The 20,390-nt window shown below is 62.4% G+C and overlaps 2 protein-coding genes across 6 annotated transcripts in view; one reads left to right on the top strand and one right to left on the bottom strand.

Moving 5' to 3' along the window:
- Window positions 1–165: 165 nt before the first annotated feature.
- On the bottom strand, window positions 166–2,346 carry LOC309891499 (interleukin-1 receptor antagonist protein-like). Of its 2 annotated transcripts, XM_082785853.1 has the most exons (6): window positions 2,010–2,345; window positions 1,865–1,913; window positions 1,558–1,759; window positions 1,293–1,463; window positions 1,064–1,209; window positions 166–960 (listed from the first exon to the last, which is right to left on the bottom strand). In XM_082785853.1, exons 1-6 carry the CDS (start codon window positions 2,048–2,050, stop codon window positions 748–750), a joined length of 822 nt encoding a protein of 273 aa, XP_082641979.1. In that variant the 5' UTR covers window positions 2,051–2,345; the 3' UTR covers window positions 166–747. The 2 variants fall into 2 exon arrangements, with proteins under 2 accessions (XP_082641979.1, XP_082641978.1); XM_082785852.1 differs by having other exon boundaries at window positions 1,558–1,913; window positions 2,010–2,346.
- A 2,334-nt stretch (window positions 2,347–4,680) lies between these two features.
- Window positions 4,681–20,390, top strand: part of OGDH (oxoglutarate dehydrogenase) — a 32,997-nt gene continuing 17,287 nt past the window's right edge. For 2 of the 4 annotated variants that reach the window (XM_082785868.1, XM_082785866.1), the window contains exons 1-4: window positions 4,704–4,780; window positions 7,957–8,205; window positions 14,923–15,111; window positions 18,596–18,686. In XM_082785868.1, the coding sequence (XP_082641994.1) occupies window positions 7,984–8,205; window positions 14,923–15,111; window positions 18,596–18,686 (502 nt within the window). In that variant the 5' untranslated portion in view covers window positions 4,704–4,780; window positions 7,957–7,983. Of the gene's footprint in view, window positions 4,781–7,956; window positions 8,206–14,922; window positions 15,112–18,595; window positions 18,687–18,815; window positions 18,919–20,390 lie in introns of all 4 variants that reach the window. The other 2 variants (XM_082785869.1, XM_082785867.1) reach the window with 2 other exon arrangements.

The following is a 20,390-nucleotide window of genomic DNA, read 5'->3' as shown; positions in this document are numbered from 1 at the left end:
GGCGTGGGGACCAATGGCGGCTGCGTGCATTAATTAGCATAGATTAAGGGGGCGGGGCCTTGGTGGGCGGGGCGAGTGGAAGGGGAGGGACTTGGGGCGGGGGGCTGGGGGCTGGGAGCTGGGGCCTGGGCCTGGGTTTGGGGTCTGGGGTCTGGGGCTGGGCTCAGCACGGTAAATGGGTGTAAAAGTACGGTAAAAAGTGTAAAAAGTGTAAAAAAGCGCAATAAATAAGTGCGAAACCTCAATAAGTGCGACGCCACAACGAGTGTAACGGCCCGATCAGTGTAATTGCACCATAAATAAGGGTAAGAAGTCCAGTAACAGCACGATAAAAAGGGAAATTCCAATAAATAAAAGCTCAATAAATAAGTGGAGCAGCAGGGGGGTAAAATCACGGTGGGTGGAACACAATAAATAAGTGTAAAAGCCTAAAAACGAGTGGAACAGCACAATAAATAAGTGTAAAAGCCTAAAAACAAGTGGAACAGCACAATAAATAAGTGTAAAAGCACAAAAAGAAGCAAACCGGCACAATAAGTGTGAGAGCACAATAACTAACTCGATAACCGGGGGCAGCAGCCCCAGAACAGCGGGCGGGGGGCGCGAGGCGGGCCCACGGGGCCCATTGGTGACTATTTCACCTGAAATATCGCGGGCGGCAGGGCGGCGCCGCGGGCTGTACTCGGTACATACGGCGAGGCAACCGGTGACTGCCGGTTGGGGTCGGGGTCGGGGTTTCAGGGCGGCTCAGCGCCCGCTCAGCTTGTAGGTGGCGACGTTGACCTGGTCGGGCTGGTTGGTGATGCCCACGGGCTGGCGGGACTGCAGCGAGGTGCAGATGAACCAGCCGGGGAAGGCGGCCGACTCGAAGCGCGTGGTGCCCTCGGTTGGGCTGTCCAGGCGGTAGAAGATGAAGCGGGTCAGCTCGGCGCTGTCGATGTCCCTCCTGACGTCGGCTTCCTGCGGCGGGGACAAGCCGGGGGTGAGCGGGAGGCGGTGGGGACGGCGGTGTCATCCCCACGGGGACATTGTTGGGGACGTTGGGGACGTTGGGGACACTCACCTCCAGCTGCAGCACGGGCTCGGTGCCGCTCAGCACGCAGGACATGTAGAGCTTGTAGCCCTTGATGCCCAACGCCACCGGCATCTGCATGGCCCCGGCGCTGCCCTGCCGGGTGTGGGGCCGGTACAGCGCGATGTTGAGCCTCACTGCAGAGAGAGAAGGGACGGGTCAGGGGGCGCTCCCCGGGGACAAGGGGTGGGGACGGGGGACAGGGATGCGGTCCCCTCACCTTTGCGGCTGGCGGAGGGCCCCTGCACGTTCAGGGCCACCAGCTGGGTGGGCGAATCCAGCGCGAAGCACTTGTGGTTGATGTCAAAGATGTCGAAGGACTGGGAGCGGGTGTAGCGGTACATGGGGGCCCCGGCGTAGCTGCTTTCAAGCCGCTGGAAGGTGACGGGTTCTGCGGGGGGAGCAGACGGTCAGGGGGGTGTCAGCAGCGCCCCGCAGCCCCCCTCCACCTCCAGCCACCCCTCCTCCAAGCACCGCGTACCTACCGAAAATCTCCTCCAGGAAGCCGCCCAGGTCGCTGTCGGCGAAGTCCTTGTGCGACGGCCTCCGCAGCATCTTGGTCGCGGCCACCACCAGGGTGGCGGCCTGGCGGAACCTCCTGGCGCCGTGTCCCGGCGTCACCATCACCTGGACGTCCACCGTGGTGTGGCTCTGGCTGTGCTTTGCCTCCGAGTCCAGGCGAAGCTTCTGGGGGCAGAAGGCCGCAGGTGAGCGCCGTGCGATGCCGTGCCGCGGTGCCACGGCGCCGCGGTGCCGCCGTGCCGCGGTGCCACAGGGTCCTCCCGGCGTTACCTTCTGTGGGTAGAGGCAGTCGGGGCCGTAGAAGGTCTCCTCGCTGAGGCTGCAAGGACAAAGCGGGGCGGTGAGGTGAGCCCAGGACTGCGTCAGCACCCGGCCCCAAAACCCCCCCGGCGTGCACCGGCACGGCCGCACTCACCTGCCACCCTCCAGCACGTCCAAGTCGGGGACGAACGCCATCTCCACGCCGAACGGGAAACCCTGAGGGCAAAAGAAAAGCTGCGGGGTGCCGGGTTGCCCTGCTCCTGCTCGTCCTGCTGGCAGCGGCGCTTGGGCGCACTCTGAGCCCGGCCGCCGCGTGCCGGGTTTTCAAGCGCGGCTGGAAGGAAGCGCAGTCAGAGCGGGATTTCCACCTTTCGCAATGCTCAGCTTCGCCCATTTCCGCTCTGCCCCGGCACGCCGCTTGCTGCGGCCCCACCATTGCCTGCGGGCATCGGCTCCACGTGTGGGGCACGGCAGGGCAGTGCTTTGGGGTTGGCGTGGGGCATGGCAGGGCAGTGTTTTGGGGTTGGCGTGGCGATGCTTTGGGGTCGGTGTGGGGCACAGCAGCAGGGCGATGCTTTGGGGCCAGTGGGGGGCAGACAAGGCAATGCTTTGGGGTCATTTTGGGGCATGGTGAGGCAATGCTTTGGGGTCAGATTGAGGCACAGCAGCAGGGTGATGTTCTGGGGTAGGTGCGGGGCACAGCAGGGCGATGTTTTGGGGTCAGTGTGGGGCGCAGCAGGGCAGTATTTTGGGGTTGGTGTGGGACACGGCAGGGCGATGTTTTGGGGTCAGTGTGGCGCACAGAATGGGGTCAATGCTCTGAATCTGGCACTCGTGTTCAGTCCAGCAGTGGCCGGGCTGACACACCGGGGACTGCCCCGGCACCCACGATGACGCTCGCTCTCGTCAGGGCTGGGGCAAGGCCGGCCGCCCCGGAAGGGGACGGTGGCGCAAGCGTGGCCGCTCGACGATTTCCCCACCCGGACCCACAATTTCCTGCCGGCTGCCAGCGGCCACAGGGAGCCCACGGGTCCCCTCCACCGCCCCATGCAGCCCCCAGCCCCCCGGGAGGGCATGGAGCACCCACGGGGACATCAGCCCCATCCACCTCAGATGCCATCCCCTTGGGGACGCTGCCTCTGGGGACACCAATTCCTTGGGGACGCTTCTCGCCGCAGCCCAGGCGTCTCCCCAGTGCCGTGACCCCGTCCCCGTCCCCACTGCAGCCCGTGCGTGCCTGCAGGACGTCCCCCAGCCGGCCCGGCTGGCTCCATGTGGTTGCGCCACGGTGGCCGGGCCGGGGACGTGCGTGGCCCCGGTGTTTTCCTGCGGCCGTTTCAGTTCCCAGAACAGCGCCGCCGCCCGTGGGACCGTGACTCAGGGCTGCGACCACGGCCCCACAGCCCCACGGCCCCCCCCTGTGCCATCAGGTGCCCCAGGTCAAGGTGTCCCTCGTGCCACCATGTCCCCAGTCCGTGGTGGGTGTCCCCTGGGGTGGGTTTCCCCCCACGGGTGGGTGTTCCCCACACCACGATGTCCCCACACCATGCCGGATGTCCCCACGGGTGACATCCCCCCCATCACAATGTCTGACCACCACGGTGGATGCCCCCCATGGACAGATGTCCCCACGCTATAGCGAATGTCCCCATGGGTGGATGTGCCTTGCACCAGGATGTCCCCATGCCAGGTGTCTCCATGGTGGATGTCCCCAGAGGATGTCAGAAGCTCCCCGTGGGCAGATGTCCCCGTGGCATATGTCCCATACATCCCCCACACCATAGCTGATGGCCCCATGAGGGATGTCTGTGCACTGTGATGGGTGTCCCCACACCATATCAGGTGTCCCCATGGTGATTGTCCCCACAGTGTCCCCACACCATGCTGGATGTCCCCATGGCTGATGTCCCCACACCATGTCAGGTGTCCCCACACCATGCTGGATGTCCCTACACCATGTCAGGTGTCCCCACACCTTGGTGGATGTCCCACCACCACAGTGGATGTCCCTGCACCATGGTTGATGTCCCCACAGCCAACGTCCCCATGGCTGATGTCCCCCCCCCATGGTTGATGTCCCCATGATGGATGTCCCCACACCACAACAGACATCCCCACACCATATCAGGTGTCCCCATGGCCATTGTCCCCACAATGTCCCCACACCATGCTGGATGTCCCCATGGGTGATGTCCCCACACCATGATGGATGTCCCCACACCTTGGTGGATGTCCCACCACCACAGTGGCTGTCCCTGCACCATGTTGGGTGTCCCCATGGCCATGTGTCCCCATGTCCCCACACCACAGCAGATGTCCCCACATGATGCCGGGTGTCCCCAAGGACGGCGTTCCCACACCATGATGGATGTCCCCACCCCAGTGTCCCCATGCTGATGTCCCCACACCATGATGGGTGTCCCCACACCATGTCAGGTGTCCCCATGGCCATTGTCCCCACAGTGTCCCCACACCACGCTGATGTCCCCACACCAATGTCCCCATGCTGGATGTCACACACCACGGCCAGTGTCCCCATGCTGATGTCCCCACCCCAGTGTCCCCATGCTGGATGTCCACACACCATGCTGATGTCCCCCGGCTGTCCCCACCCCATTTTCGGTGTCCCCATGCCCGGTGTCCCCATGCCCGGTGTCCCCCCCCACTCAGAGTCCCCACGCCCCGCCCCCCGCCGGGCTCCCTCTCCCCCACGTGACCCCGCGCGCGCGCGCGCTCCTCCCCGGGGTGGAGGAGAGCCGCGCATGCGCGGCTGGGCGGGCGCGCGGCGTGGGCGTGGCCTCGGGGGGGACGGGAGGAGGGGGGGCGTGGCGACGCGGTGACGTCAGCGGCGCGGGGCGGCAGTCGGCGGTTGGGGGCCGCTGTCAGAGCCGGGGCCGCGAGCGGGGCGGACGGGCGGGCCGGCAGGTACGGGGCGGGCGGGGGGCGGCGGGGCCGGGCCGGGGGCGGCGGGGCCGGGGCAGGGCCGAGCAGGGCGGGGACGGCGGGGGGGGGGCGCGGCGGCGGGGCCGGGGGGGGGGCTGCGGGCGCTCCCCGGTGTCCTTGGCGCCGCCGCCCGGGCGCCTCGGGGCGGGGCTGGGGGCGTGGCCTCCGCGGGAGAGGGGGGGCGTGGTCGGGGGTGGGAGGGGGCGTGGCCGCCGCGGGGAGAGGGGCGGGGCCGGGCGTGGGATGGGCAGCGCCGCGCGGCCAATGGGGAGGGGCGCGAGGGGAGCGCGGGAGGGGGGGGAGAGCGCTGATTGGGGGGGGAGCGGGGAGGGGGCGGGGACTCGGAGCCAGCGCGGCCGCACGTGGGGGCAGCGGCGGGGCCGAGCGGGGACCCCCGGTGACCTCCAGTGACCCCTGGTGACCTCCAGTGACCCCCGGCCACGGAGCCCCCCAGCCTTGGGGACCCCGAGCCCAGGGCCCCGGGACCCCCGACCCCAGAGCCTCCAGCCCCGGGGTCCCCCAGCCCAGAGCCCCCCAGCCCCGGAGCCTCCATCCCTGGGCCCCCCCAGCCCGGGGGTCCCCAAGCCCAGCGCCCCCCAGCCCCGGTCCCCCCGGGAGCCCCTTGGGACCAAAGGGCCCGGTGCCGGCGTGTGCCGTGCGGGGCGGCTCCACGTGCCTCACGCCGCGCCTTAACGCTGTGCTCAGCACCTTGGGCCTCTCCCTCGTCTTCTTCCCGTAGGTTGGGCAGGGCGCGGTGAGCACCAGCCTGGCTTCCCTGCAATCAAGCCTTGAATTCCTGCCTAGCCTCTAGCTGGCGGGTTTGGTTCTGAGGAAGAAGGGAAAAAAAAAAAAAAAAAAAGGCATTTCCCAATTATTTCCCAATTCCAATTAACCGCCTTCTGGGGCAGGTTTCGGTGGCTCTGGCTGCCAGAGGTCACGGTAGCGCCTTGAGCTGCTGGGCTCTGTCCTGTTCTCATGCACATATCAGCCCTTAACCTGCCCCGAGCGCTGTGGTTTTTGCCTTTCCACTGAAAACACGAGGCTGGTGGAGTTTTATCCAGTGTTAGCAGCGAGGGCCTGGCCAAGCAGTGTTTTTTTTTCCTTCCAATGCCCCTCGTGTGCAAGCAGGGCAGCCTCACAGGGGGCTTTGTACCAGGGCACCGCTCCTGCAGCTGCCTCGGGCTGCGTCCCCGCGCTGCTGTCACTGCCCTCGGGCACAACCGGGGCTGGCGAGAGGCTCCTGGGGGTGGTGGGGTCCCACCAGGCCGGGCTGAACCCTGGCATTACCGCCCGTGCTCTCCCCAGAGGTCACCGAGCCGCTGCTGGGTGGCAGGCCTGAAACTGGACACCAGCGCTGACGCTTTTGTCCCAAAGCTTTTTTCCCCCCCCCCACGTGTGCGCGCGCGCCAGGCGGGCGGCTCGGCCGCCTCTCCGAAGCATCTCGAAATAATTTGGCGGCTTAAATGCGAGGAAGGAGAATCGCCAGCCAAAAAAACACCCCAGGGTGGTGGTGGTGGTGCCAGCGCGTGCGCCCTGCTGCGTCTGCCCGCTTGGAGCCGGACACCCGGCGTGGGGCTCAGGGCCCTGCTGGGGTGAGAAAGAGGAGGGGAAGGGAAGGGACGCGCTTCTGCCCCCGGAGTAACTCCCTCCTAACTCCCTCCGACACCAATTTCTGCCCTTAATTAGCGCCTGCAGTGAATAAAGGGCCAGGAATGCTGCGCGCTGGCATTCCCTGCCTGGAAGCGTTGTCCCAGCCGGCTGCAGCAATCAGCCTCAAATGGGTCAGGACGCTGCTGCTGCTGCTGCTGCTGCTGCTGCTGCTGCTGCTCTTAATGTTGCATCACCCCAAATCTTGCGTTTCGAAGGGGGAAGCTTAGCTGCCGCGGTGCTGAGTAGCTATAACTAGGTCCAACACCCCAAATTTTGGCAGCAGGGCTGGTTAGGACGCCTCACGCCGCCAAACTTTGCTCTCCTGGGACCGAGTGGTGGCTGCGGGACGCGGGGACGCCTCCAGCCCGGCCTCGAGGGGTGGCACAGGGCAGGGCAAAGCTCCCTGAGGCCGTCCTGTTCCAGCACTTTCCCTGGGGCTGCGTTATCAGCAGTGTTTTACAGCGGCAGCTCGGTTCGCCCTGCGGACTCGCGCACGCCCGCTTTGGCCACTCGCGGCTGGGACGGTGACAGCTCGGTGCGCGCCTTGCCGCGCTGCAGCCCGGCCGAGGCCAAAAGCAGAGCGGGTGCCGGGTGAGTAATGCAGCAAAAACGGGCCTGGGAGAGCCGCCCCGGTCCAGCTGGCAGCCCTCTGAGCAGGGAAGGGAGCGGAGGAGAAGCCGCTGCGGGGTTTGCGCAACGAGAGCCGCTTCGCTGCGCTCCTGCGGGGCTGGAGAGGTCCCTGTAGGGGAGCCCGTGGGGCTGAAGGGCGATGTGGCTTCCAGCACTCAAACCCAGCTGGGAAATAAAACATTCCTGGCACCCCTCTGTGCCAGGGGGGTTGCTTCGGTGCCTGCCTGGGAGGTGTTTGTCCTCCAAACTCCTGGGGCTGGTGGCGCTGCGGCCGGCGTCCTGTTCCCGGTGCTGGGTGCAGGCACCGAAGCCTTTGCTCCCCGGCACCCCCTGTCCTCAGGCTCCCCGCCGGAGTTTCTCCCTCTTGGCTTTGTCCCCGCTGCCTCGGGACGGGCACACGGTCACAGCAGCGCCTCGTTTCTCAGAGGTGCCCCCGTACGATTCCAATTTCCCAATGAAAAGCAGAGAATGGAGGCTTTGCAAATGGGGCACCGCTTTTGTGGGCTCAGCTGGCAATCCCAACCCCGTACTGCTTCTCCCGCTGCGCTTCTCGGGCACTGGGAGCCGAGCACTGCTGCGTCCCGTGACAGGGAGCTCCTAAAACCAAACCCATCCCTTCCTCCAGCCGCCCCCGAGGTGCTGGAGCCGCTCCTGCGCCGCAGGACCCGGACCTCAGCTGTGTGGGGCGTGGAGGGAATCGGAAACAAACCCGATCCCAAGCTCGGCTCTGCAGGCTGGGTGCCTGCCGGGGGCCATCAGGACAAATTAATTTCTCTGGCATTAGCCCCTGCTCCCGCTGGCTGGCGGGGCGAGGGGGGTGTCTGAGCCGCGCTGCCTTGGACAATTCCTAAAACTCCGTTTCGTTTCTCTTCCAACAGGAACTCGTGCGAGGCTACGGGACAAAAATGTTTAACTTAAGGACTTGTGCAGCAAAGCTGAGGCCGTTGACGGCCTCTCAGACTGTTAAGACAATTTCCCAACACAGGCTGGCAGCACCCAGGACGTTTCAGCGGATCAGGTGCTACAGCGCACCGGTGGCTGCCGAGCCCTTTTTGAGTGGGACTAGTTCAAACTATGTGGAGGAAATGTACTATGCGTGGCTGGAAAACCCCAAAAGTGTACATAAGGTAAGGAGCAACCCCGCCAGGAGTCTGCCTTCGCTTCGCTCTGTGTGTCTGTGGGAGCCGTGAGGTCAGGTAAGTGCCAGCGGCCCCAGGAGGATTTCAGCCCGAGCCGGACGGTCGTGGATGTGCCCCCACCGGACACCAACGGCAGCAGGGCCCCGAGCAAGAGCAGCGAGAGGCTTCTGGCTTCACGAGCGAGCGCTCCGTGCTTCTGCATGCGGCCGGCGGGGAGTTTCCGTGCCCTGGATCACGAGTGGACGCGAGGAACGGCTGCTCCCGGGGACCACCTTGGCCGAGCTCCCGATGCTTTGTGTTTTCCAGCTGTAGGGCTTTATCGGGAGGGTTTATCCCGAGGTGGGGAGGGAGGGGAGGGTGTTCTCTACGTCTTGGCCGGTTTCCTTTTTGCTGTTTGCAGGCTGTGCCGTGCTGCCCGGGGCTCCTGCAGAAAGGCTGGGGGCTGCGGGGCCGGAGGGATTCCCCCCAGCTGCTCCCAAATGCAAGCCTGAAAAACCAACCTAGATTTCTGCACACGCCGCCCGTCCCTGTCGCATGTTCAGGGCTGTATTTCGGGGCCATGTGTCCGTGCGTGTGGCTGCAGGGCTTGCTGCCCGTCCTGCTGGAGCACAGCCCCCGCTGCCTGCCGTGGGGCTCTCCGAAACCCGGCGGCGTTGTTCCCCCTCTCTGTTTCACAAGGGAAATGTTACCGCAGTGACTAAGTTTCGACATGAGCCACCCAATTTTTAAGAGGGTTTCTTGCGTGTTCCAAGGGAGAGCACAACCTGCTTCGAGGTGCTTTACGTGTCGTGTCAGGGGCACTGATCCCGTGCACCCAGAGCACACGGCCGGGAGGCTAATTGCTGCTGTGCAGGCCTCAAGGTAGGCTCCAAGCCAGGTTTTCACGGCCAAAGTTCACTTTTTGCTTCCTTCTAGGTACGTGGGTGGCTGAGCCAAGCGATACGGGCTCGGAAAGCACAAAAAGCGTTGCTTTGGGTGGTGCCACTTGTCAAACAGGGACTTGAAAGCCGCTAAGGGAGCGCTCCTATCCCTGACGTGCTGCAGCCTGGTGCTCCAGAGGTGGGATTTGGGATAAAAGCTGCAGTGGTTTTGTCCGTCTGTCTGCACGGGGGCAGCAGGCAGTTAGGAATACAGAGGGTGAGGAGGATGTGCCGCTCGCTGAGCACAGCCGGGCTGGCGCCTGCTGCAGCAGCAAATCCAGATGCGGTTCCCCAAAAGGGGTGAAGCTGACACCGGAGGCTCGGCGCTCATGGGCAAAGCTGGCTGTGGCTGCTGCTGCTGCCGAGGCTCTTTTGGGGCCGGGCAAAGCCCCCCTGGTTCTGCCACCCCTTTGGAGTGCTGCCACGGAGCCCTCGCCCCTGCAGGCTGGGGGGATGTTGCTGGTCTGGCTCGGGATGCCAGCAGCAATGTGCCATACAATCTTAGAGGCAAGCAAAAGTTGTTTTTTTTTTGTGTGTTTTAAGTCGTACCTCGCTGCTGGAGTTCCCCCAAAACCTCACTGATGCTAGAACCATAAGGCCAGGCCCAGGGCATTGTGCCCTGCTCTTTAGGGCCAAAAAACCCTGCTCCGAGCGCTGCCTCCGGTGTGGGGCCCCCAGTGCAAGGAGCCCTGGGCGTACTGGAAAGGGCCCAGCACAGGGCCCCCAGGGTGCTGCAGGGGCCGGAGCTCCTCTGCTGCCGGGAGAGGCTGCGAGAGCTGGGGCTGGAGAGGACGAGGCTCTGGGGGATCCCATCCAAATCCGTCTGTAGCTGTGGGAAGGTGTGGAGGGGACAGAGCCGGGCTCCTTCCAGCCATGCCCAGTGGTGCTGGGCACAAACTGGAGCCCTGAGGCTCCCCCTGAGCAGCACAAAGCCCGTCTGTGCCGGGTGGGTGCCAGAGCCCTGGCACAGGTCCCCAGAGAGGTGCCAGAGCCTCCTCCTCGGGGTCTTTGCACCCTGCTGGACGTGGTGCAGGGCTCTGGGTGGCCCTGCTGGAGCCGGGTGGCACCAGAGGGGCCCGGAGGTGCCCCCAGCCCCCACCACCCCACGTCTCTGTGCTTCTGACCCTGGGCACGCCAACCGGAGGGGTTGCGAACCCGCCGGGGCCTCCTGGAGAGGAGCCACCCGAGGGTGGGGTTTCCAAAAAACGCCGGGCTGCTGCGACAGCGCCTGCAGCTTATCTGCTGACAGCAGAAACCGGCCGCGAGTTTCCCCATGCCTGCTGCTCTCGGTGGGGCTGCTGGAGGCCGGGGAAGAGCCGGGATTTCTGGGCTTGGGTCACCAGAAACCTGCCGTGACGGTGCCGGCGTGCCTCCGGGCGCCTGGGCGAGATGAGTTCACTTCCTCCAGCAGCGTCCGGTAGCCGAGATTGCAAAACACACTCAAATGTGGCTTTAGTGTAAGGAAGGCTTATGTAAAAAGACGTGGTTCATTTTTTTTTTTTTTCTCCCTCTTTCTGTCCTTCAGCTGAACTCCAGCTTCCTGTTAGAGAGCTTTGCTGGAGCGCAAGGAGCAAACGAAGCTGAGCTGGGAAAGGAGGAGGAGAGGACAGAGGAAATGAAATCGCTTCTAGCGGCTGGTGGGAGCCTTCCTGGTGTTTTCAGCCTGGTGCTTGGCTCCCGTGGCTGCTCTCCGTGACCCCCAGCAAGCCGTGGGCTTGGGGCAGGAGCCCGGGGACCCACAGTGATGGTGACCCCCGGCGTGTCTGCGTTAAGCTGCAGCCGTCCTGGAGAGCAGCCCCATGTTCAGGCTGAGCTGGTGACCTTACGGGGTACGGCTTTCCCCATCAAGCAGCCTTTAGTAGGGATTTCTTATTTCATTCTGTCTCGATTTATACGTTGGGCTGCATTAGGTCAACTAAGCCGGCCCTTGGGCTGTGTCCTCCGTGCTTGTGCTCCCAAATCAGTCTGGGCTGCCTGCATGTGCTGGGGGTCTCACTTGGGAGGTTGAGACGTTGGTGTTTCGGCGTAAATCTTCAGCGGTGAGCGCCCCAGGGGATCGCAAGCCCCCGCACATTGGGCAGGGACACGGCCGTCTGGCACCCTGCCCCATCGCACCTTGGTGGGGATGGTGCCGTGTCCCTGGGGAGGTTGTGCCAGCCGTTGGTTCCCCTGTGAAAAATTCCCTCTAGCCAGACAAAACCTCGCTCAGCGCAGCTTGGACCTGCTGCTCCTTGTCTTCTCCGTGGCTGTCCTTGTCCTTGCAGCTGCCCTTTGCATCCCGGGTGCTGTGACGGGGACCCCAAGCCCTTCTCTCCTCCGTGGTGCAGAGACCCAACTCCTTCCCTGTGTCCTCCTCTCTCGTCCTTGCCTTCCTCCTTTCCCTTGGGCTGTTGTTGTGCTTCCAGGAGGCTGCTCTGGAGCATTCACAAGCTCCTTCACCCTCCGTGGGTGCTCCCCACGGGATCCCTCGCAGCTGGGCTCTGAGCATGTTGCCGTGGGCACTTCTGAAACCCAGGCTCTTTGTCCTGCTGCTGGTTTTCAGCATCCTCAGGAGGCTCTTAAACACCACGGCGCTTCGGTCAGCGTTGGGCGTTGCGTGGCCACACAACTCCTGCTCTGGGAGCAGTGAACGCGGCGCCGTGCCGTACCCCCAAGACCAACTTCTGTTTTCTTGAGGCTTCCTCGAGCGGCTGAAGCAGGGTTTTTGTTCGTGGCATCAGTCAGGATGGGGAGGTCAGCAGCAGATCCGCCGTGGTGGCGATGCCTCCGGTGCAACCCGGAGCCATCTGGTAGAGCTTTTGGGGTGTCCGTGGCTCCAGGGAGTGATTCCAGCTCCTCCTCTTCCCTTCCCGTTGCTCTGAAGGAGCTCGTGGCTTCTCCAGCCATGCAGGGCTATTGCCAGAGCAGCCAGTGCTGCCTCATAGACCAGGAGGTGCGGGTCTGTCACCCGAGGTCCACAACAGAAGCAGCAAGGATGTGGCCGGGGATGGGGACGGGGTGTCCTGAGACGTGCGTGCCGTGTCTCTGCTGAAATCCAGCGAGCCAGACCCGGTGGAGTTGGGAAGAGCTGGGTTTTGCTTGGCGAGCTGTGTTTGGGGCCAGCTCTGTGTGCCCAGCACTGGGATTTCTTGGTGATGTGTTGGCCAAAGCCACAGCCGTGGGAAGGTCCAGCAGCAGGTCTGAGCTTTTTGGGTGCATGAGCCTCGAGGAGGGAGGGAGAGGAGGAGTGCGGAGAGCAGCTGCGGCACCAGGAGGGCGAGCAGGAGCTCAGGGGCAGGCACCCCTCGGCTGCATCACCGCGGGCACCTTGGGCCAGCAGTTCAGCCAAAGTCCTCGCTGCGATACGAGCCCCGATAGCGCTGGCGTTGGGCTGCTCCCGTGCGGGGTTTGAGCTCCTCCAGAGCCATCCCAGCCAGCAGCCCCGAGGTGAGCCGTGCCGGGGGGGGGGGACACGTGCGTGTTTGCATCTTCCTTGAAAAACACCGAGCTCGAAACCAGGTTAGAAACCTGCAAGCTGATGGGTTTATGGCGCGTATCGAGGCCGCAACCTTCGCCGGGGGCACAGCCCGCAGTAAAGTAGCCTGAAATCCTTGGTAATTACGTGGGGCAATAAAACGCTCGGTGAAAGTACCCGAGCTGACTCAGCCGGCGCCGCACCCTGCGCAGGGAGATCGCGGCCGGACCTGGGCGCCGTGCACGGAGCAGGGAGCGGCCCCGAGGGGTCATGGCTCTGAGGGCCAGAACCCATGGGGTCACGCAGGGAATGGGGGTGCTTTTTGGGGGAAAGCGGCCGTGAGGAAGGCGAGTGGGATGCTCGGTTTCCGCGGGGCGGGTGGGCACCGCTGCCTGCTGTCCCTTCTTCTTCCCATTGCCCACTGAGCTCCTGGCGGCCGTGCCCCTGCTGCCGTGTTACCGATGCTGATTTTGGGATGCGCACAGGGCCAGCAGCCATGCAGGGGGCTGTCCCGGGCTGGCTTTAACTCTGGGATGAAGCGAGCGTCTCCGTGCTTCAATGCATGGCTCCTTACACACCTCGATGGCAGGGCCATGTGGCCTGGAAAACCACCGTGCTTCGAGAAGCGAGCTCCAGACCCCTTCTGCCCGCGCCCACCCTGGCTCGACTGCATGCAGAAACCTTTCCCAGCCTCTCTTCCCCCCCTCGCTGCTAGCAGATGCTCCCTTTCCCTCGCCCAGCTTTGCCTGGAGGCTGTTTAATGGCCTGGAAAACAGCAGCGAGGCCGATTCCTGCCCGCCCCGCAGCGCCTCGGCCCTGTGCAGCCCAAACCGGAGGCAGCGGCTCCGGACGGGGCCACGGGAGGACACGGCCTCCCCGCAGGAGGCTGAGCGCCGCGGGGCCACCCGCCGCCTTCCCTTTGAGCCCGGGGCAGGGCCGTGGAGGTTGGCTCCTCTTTGGTGAGCCTCGGGGAGCTTTGGTCGCTCCTTCCGTGGCCTGTGTTTACGGCTGGAGGGGCCGGGAGGAAGGATGGAGCAGGAGGCAGCCTCTCTCTTTTCTCATTGTAATTTCCTTCAGCAGCAAACAATCAGAGGAGCGCGGTCAGGTGTTCGCTGTGTTTGCTTTTCTTTACGTTTTTTTTTTCCCTTTTCCTTTGGGGGAAATCAGTTAGATGCATACCAGCCCCCGGCGCCAAATTTTTTTTTTTTCCCAGTTTTTATTTATGTTCCATCAGCGTGACCTGCTTCTAAATTTACTCACCTTGTGCGGCCACGTGCTGGGGCGTCCACGCGAGTCGCAGCGGCTGGAAATAGCTCCCGGGCATGTGACGGCCGGAGCCGGGAGCTGGTGCTCCCTGCAAAGGTTATGCTGCGGCTCGGCTGCCCGGTCACCCTGGTAGCAGGGTGAAAAAGCTCCTTTTCTGCCCCAAACCGGCACCGAAGCTGCGCTGAAGGCTGTTTTTGACCTGGCTTACCCGCACCTCACCAGGGCTTCATTTTGGAGCTCTTGGTGAGCAAACTCCAAACTGAGGAGGCCGTCCTGGGGCCAGCATTATTCTCCACGGTGGTTTCTGCTGCAACAGAAACCAGGCTTCCAGCTAAATCCACGACCCTGACCGTGCAGTTGTGTTTTGTCCAAAAATAGGCAGCGGTAGTTAATTCCCTAGCGCTTCCTCTGCTGGCATCGTGTCCTTCGTGCAGAGCCTGACGCCTCCAGCACGGGGCCGACCTGTGCTTTGGGGCCTGGAGAGCTCGGCCCCAGCTCCGTCGGCTGCGTGGGGACGTCGCGTTTGGTTGCTGGAAGGACGGGGAGAGGTGGAGAGGGGGCGGTAAAAGCTGGGGCTGAGCTGCTCTGTGTCGGAGGCTGCCAGCTCCACGGCTGCCTCGCTGGAGGTCGGTGCCCAGCCGGGGCTGCCAAAGGTTCGTGAGCTCCTCAGGGCAGTGCTGTTGGTGAGCCCAGCCCCAGCTTTAATCCTTTCTTGTCCAAACGCAATCGCACCTGTGCTTTTTGTCACTTGTCTCTAAAAACCAAAGCAAGGCAGCACCAATTTGCGTGGGTTCTGTACAAACGATGTGCAGCATGGCAGACTTTCCCCTCTGGTCCTGCACCTCGTTAACACTCAGTGTTTTCTCCCCAGCGAGGCTGCAGAGGTGCCTGCAGGCTCCGTGGTGGTTGGGTGCAGCTGGGGTGAGCTTGGCCCCCCCTGTCCCAAGCCTGCAGCCGGTCTCTGAAGGCCGCTGTGACACTGAGCTGAGGCTCCTGTGAGTCTCCTGTCCTGTAGGATGGCTGCGTTGTGTGTGCTGAACCCGCTGCCTCTCTTTTTTTTCCTAGTCATGGGACATCTTCTTCCGCAACGCCAACGCCGGAGCTGCTCCAGGCACCGCTTACCAAAGCCCCCCCCCACTGAGCACCAGCCTTTCTGCACTGTCACAAGCACAGTTCCTGGTTCAAGCACAGCCCAACGTAGACAAACTGGTGGAAGACCACCTCGCAGTGCAATCTCTCATCAGGGCATACCAGGTAAGGAGGTCGCTTTGTGCAATTTGCCCTTTGCAGCCCCCCCAGCAGCTCGGGCACCCCCTGCCCCTGGTGGTTTCGTGCTGGATGCGTGGCGCACGGGTTCTGTGCATGCACCCCGGGCTTTTAACATCTGCTGACCTGCTGGGGCAGATGCTCAGCTGATGGCTCTTAGACAATAGGAAGATTAAAGCCATTGTCCCCCCGATCAGAGCAGTTCTGTAGCAGTGCTGCCAGCCAGGAGCTGCGGGAGGGGGCCCCGTTCCCACGCCGGGGCTGGGGCGTGAGCGCGGCGCTGCGCTTTGCTTCCACCTCCTGCCTCGCTCAGAAGTAGCGTGGGACGGCCGTCCTGCTTCCCGTGGCTCAAGTGACAGAACTTCTCAGGTCCCAAAATAGAAGCTCAGGAAACGTTTCCTTGCGATCTGCAAAGTGGGAGAAGGCTGCGGCGCCACCGGCCTGAAGCTCAGACCGACGCTGCCAAAATCAACGTCTCGGGAGAAGCAAGTTCTGAGCAGAAGGGAAACATCCGCTGGCTGAAGGAGCTGCGTGTGCACCAATGACATGGCCAACGTTTTACTCAGGAGGGCGCGGAGCTGTCTCTGTGCCTGTCGTTCTTTCACCTTTTGGTTGCAGCCTGGTTTGCCCAGGGTGGGCTTCGCTGGGGACTGCGGTGGGAAGTTCCCAAACCCAGCCACGGTGGAGGTGACCTTAGCTCTGCCATGCCCGTGTCACCTGCTGCTGGAAAGAAGCACTCACTGCAGGTCAGGATCCTGCTCAGGTATCGGAAAAACCCAAGGGACTGGGCCACAGGTTAATTCCAAAGGTCTGCCCAGCCTGCGCCCTGCTGGCCCAAAGAAGGTGCCCCAGCCCAGCTCACCTCCACACCCAAGTCCTGGGGCATTGCTCTGCTTTTCTTGGGCATGGTGCAGCCAGGGCTTGTTTGTGAGGACCTGCACCGTGCCTTCTGGCCAGGATTGTGGGAGGTGACTGCCCTGCTGGCTTTGAACCCCGGGTGAGTGGTTTCTAAGTGCCGTGCGTCGCCTGCTGGCTCAGCAAGCAGGTGGATGCTGCGATAAATCAAGCAGTGCACGGTGTGGCTGGAGGCAGCGACTTCCGACCAGCAGTTTGAACCCCAAATCCTCAATTTCTTCTGCATTCCCTCCGCTCCTCAGTCTCTGAAATGGCTGTGCTGGGAGCTGGTTGCTCTCGGCCTGTTTTTTTCTAACCCTTGTTGAGGAATGTGCCTCCGCTCCTGCACCGGTGCCGCTGCACGGCTGCAGCCGTGGTGGCTGTGAGCTGCCGTGGTTTGTCTGGAGGGGAAATTCAGCGTGGTGTGTGGAGGTAGGCGAGAGCAGGAGGCCCTGCCGGTGCTGTGTCACCTCCTGAAACACCAGGCAGTTAATTTCTGAAACTGGATCGAGCTGGAGTGTGTGTGCAGTTAGAGGTGAGCCGTGCCCCTGCTCTGCCGTGGTTCGTGGTAGCACCAGCGCTGGCTTGTTCCTTAATTGTAGCAGTGCTTACGTGTCCAATTCATCATTTCCTTTGAAATAACCGGTGTGGTCTTGTTCCGAGCTGGGGAAAACAATCTGCCTTTGTGTCCCTGTAACGAGGGCGGCCGTGCCACCCACCCGGCGGGACCTCCGCCGCTGGCTGCTCCCACGGCTGCCGACGAAGCTCCGTGTGGCAGCGCCCTGCAGCCCAGCAACCTTGCATGTGGGGAATGAAAAAAAACGTGGCTCCTGCTGGGAAAAGGCCTCCTCCTCCTTCCCACAAGAATTTGGGGGTTCGCTGTGTACTGGACTGGTCACCGAATGCTCCTTGCCTCGCCCCTGCTCACCGGCCTTGCTCCCAGCCAGGGCACCCAGCCCCAAACATCTGCCCCATGGACGTGGGAGCAGCATAGTGAGCTCGTGTCCTGCCCCTAAGCTTTGGGATAGTCCTCATGCTCTGCTGCAAGTCAGATGAGCAAATAAATGCATCCCGGACAAAGCAGCCCCGAGCAAGCTTGGGGCGCAGAGAGTCTGCGGGGACCGTGCTCAGTCAGCTGCTTGCCTTACAGTTAGTGGCTCATTTCAGGCTTCCTGGCTGGTAAAACTACAAAAAGCCTTCCCCAAAAGCCTGTTTGGACAGTCAGAATATGAGTGACTCTGGTAAATAGCATTAGAGCCGTGTGGCTGGTGTATGCGAGCTAATCCCAATAGCTTTGCGCACGAGCGATTCCAGTAGCTGGAAACTGTCCTGACGGCGAGGAGCATCACGCAGTTTTTGGGGAGCCCACGCCAGAAGCGGAGCTGAGCCTGGATGTTTCAAGACCTGGAGCTGTCAAGAGGCAGGACTGTGGCTTGAGGTTGAGCGCTCTGCCCGTCGGGGTGAGCTGAGTTTGCACGGGGAGCTGTCTGCTGTCGTGAGCAGCTAAGGGAAAAGTTTCCTCAGACTGTGGCAAAAGAGGTCAGGCCTGAGTCAGAATAAAAAGCAATATCTGCAGCTTCAGGCGTCTGCCGGGTAGGAGGTAGTACCCTGCTGGGAGGGCAGCAGTGAGTATTGAAAATAAAGGCAGTAAGTATTGAAAACGCAGACTGGGCAGCACCGGGAGCGCCGAGGAGGCCGACGAGGATGGGATTTGTGGTTGGAGGAGCACAGCCACGGCTGCTCAGCACCAGCGTGGGACAAATGCTGGGCCCCGTGCATCTCACTGGAGGGAAAGCAAGCGGTGGAGCCCGTCCATGGTCAGCACCCTGCTGCGGTCTCCGTCAGCACCTTCCTGGCCACAGCTCTCCTGCACCCAAAGCCCTGTCAGCAGCGTCGTGTCCCGGACCCACTGCAGCCCCCTCCGTGACGGCGGTGTGCACGGGCTGACCGTCCTGCCCTGAAGGATCTCTTGAGTCAACGAATTGCCTCTCGTTCCTCTCTGTGGCTCCTGGTGCAGACACAAACCCAGCGAGATGCCTCCTGGAGCCGCTGATGCTCCTGTAGTGCCAGAGCCCTTCGATGTTGCTGCCCCTGCTTTTCCTACAGCAGCAGTCCGAGCGCTCCACGTCCTGCGCCGTGGCCTTTTTAAGAGGAAAGGAGCAGTGTGGAGTTGTCACTGTTGTCACCAGGAGGTGCTTGGGGTGGAAGTCAGATGAGCTCTGGGAAGTCAGGCAGCCCTGGGGCTCATGCTTGGGAAGGTCTCTGCTCCGGAGGGGCCCCCAGAAATCGGAGAGGGGTCAGGTGGGTGGCACCCGTACCCGGTGCAGAGCGCTCTGGGGTTCTTCCCCACGCGCTGAGCAGCTTCTCCAGGCTTCGTTTGGAGCCACAGACTGGGCTGTTAGCTGTGCCATGGCAGAGCTGTGCCAGGCGTGCTGTGAGAGCAGCCGGGTCCCTCCTGTCCGGCAGCTCTGTGGAATATGTAAAGGGGGAAACTGCATGACTTGCTTGAATTTTCTCTGTTAAGGAATGCCTCTCGAACTAACTTGTTTTAATGACTAATCTGTGTTGTTGCTTCCAGGTCAGGGGCCATCACATTGCAAAGCTTGATCCTCTCGGCATTAGTTGTGTAAATTTTGATGATGCACCAGTAACTGTTTCTCCAAACGTCGGTGAGAATTGCTCTGCAAATTAATTCTAATGTAATTTAACTTTTTTACCCCTCCCCTCTTTTGTTTTTCTCCCTCTCTCCTGTCCCTCTTGGTATCTGTTCTCCTGTCCACTCCTGGCCCATTTCATAGATTCGAGGGCATCATGTAGCACAACTCGACCCACTGGGCATCTTGGATGCGGACCTGGACTCGTCCGTTCCGGCCGATATTATCTCATCCACAGACAAACTGGGTGAGGGCTTTGACAGCAGTCAGTGCTGCATTGCTTGAGCTCCTCTCTCTTTCACAGCTTCGTAGGTAGAGCGCTTCACCCGTGCAGAGGGAAGCTCTTGGGTTTCCTTCGTGATGATCACTCTAAATTTAATCACTCCTGGAGCGTGCGGCGGCGGAGCAGCTCTGCCCCCCTCCGGCTGTCCCAGCCAGCGTGCGCCGAGCTGAGCTCTCCGCTCGGGTCCCGTTTCTCCTCCCAGCAGAGCGAGTTTCCTCGCCTTGCAACGGGATTAACTCATCCCGTGGGGGAAGCCAGCACTTCTTCTGGAAATGGCAAGCAGCCAAGAGGTTTTGTGACGGGGAGAGCATGAGATCTGGTGCCTCGGCACCTCCTGCTGCTCTCGTAGGGCCCCGCCAGCAGGCGCTGAGCACTGGGGAGAAGGGGCTGGCCTCATCCACACCGGGCTGACGCTGCCAAGAGAAGCGTCCCGGCGTGCCCCTGCCGTGATGCCCTGCCTTCCCATGCTCCCAGCCCCGTGAAGCACCTTGAAATCGGTGCCTTGCCCCTTTTCCCAAGACTGAGCTATGAGAACCTGCCGGTGATCATGACAAGGAAGCTTTGGGACGCGTTCCCGCACCAGTAGGGGGGTGGAAATTCCGGTGCCTGGAGTGAAAGACGCACGTGTGCTGTGCGGGAGGGTGTGTGTGGTGCCGAGGACGTGGACCCTAAATCTGAAAGCGCTTAACCTCAGCCCTCTGAGCGTGCTTCAGTCGTGATCTCCGCAGCACGCTGCCGTTCTTCCAGCTGGAGCAGGGTCGGGGCAGCTGAGCTCTCTCACCTCGCTGGTGCTTTCCGGGGGTTTGACCCCGGTGCTGCGAGCACTCCTAGAGGCATGCTTCTAACTTAGCCTAGAGCCGCGGTAACGATCACTAACCCGCACAGCGCAGCAGCCGATGGGAACACGCGCCTGTCCAGATCTCCTGGCACCCGGCTGGGGGTGGACGGGGAGGAGGAACCTTCCCCAAAACCAATTTTTGTCCTGCTGGGGTGCAGGAAGGTGCTGTGACAGCCAGGTGACCCAGCCGAGCAGCGTTTTGGTTCCAGGAGCTGCTGTGGCAGAGGCCGGGCACGTGTGGTTGTCGCCTGTGGCCCGGTCAGAAGCGTGCAGCAGCCTGCTGAATTTTGTCCAGGATTACCTCTGCGTCCTGCTTGGGGCTGGGACAGAGTTAATTTTCTTCCTAGGAGCTGGGAGTGGTAGAGAAGGGTTAGGATTTTGTCGGCCCAGCTGGTGGGATAAAGGGAAGCTGCTTCACCCCGAGATCTGATGTGCTGCCAAAACGGGGCTGAGCACCAGGAGCCGGTGGCTAGGGCAGGAGCGAGCCCCGTGCCCGGGGCTGTGATGGGAAGAGGTGGGGGGATGTGTGCTGCGAACCTGGCCGCAGGATTGGGAACAAGTCCCCGTGTCTGCCAGCAGCAGCAGTGCCGCGAGGGAG

The sequence above is a fragment of the Aythya marila genome (assembly GCF_965140915.1).
Source record: "Aythya marila genome assembly, contig: HAP1_HAP1_SCAFFOLD_282, whole genome shotgun sequence".
Lineage (NCBI taxonomy): Eukaryota > Metazoa > Chordata > Aves > Anseriformes > Anatidae > Aythya > Aythya marila.
This window is presented reverse-complemented; position numbering and strand designations above follow the sequence as displayed.

Excerpts from the sequence above, each read along its gene's own strand:
- LOC309891499 (XM_082785852.1), bottom strand. The coding sequence starts at position 2,050 with ATGGCGTTCGTCCCCGACTTGGACGTGCTGGAGGGTGGCAG. Across the intron at positions 1,914-2,009 it reads GACGTGCTGGAGGGTGGCAG|CCTCAGCGAGGAGACCTTCT; the intron begins GTGAGTGCGGCC and ends TTGTCCTTGCAG. Across the intron at positions 1,464-1,557 it reads CTTCCTGGAGGAGATTTTCG|AACCCGTCACCTTCCAGCGG; the intron begins GTAGGTACGCGG and ends CTCCCCCCGCAG.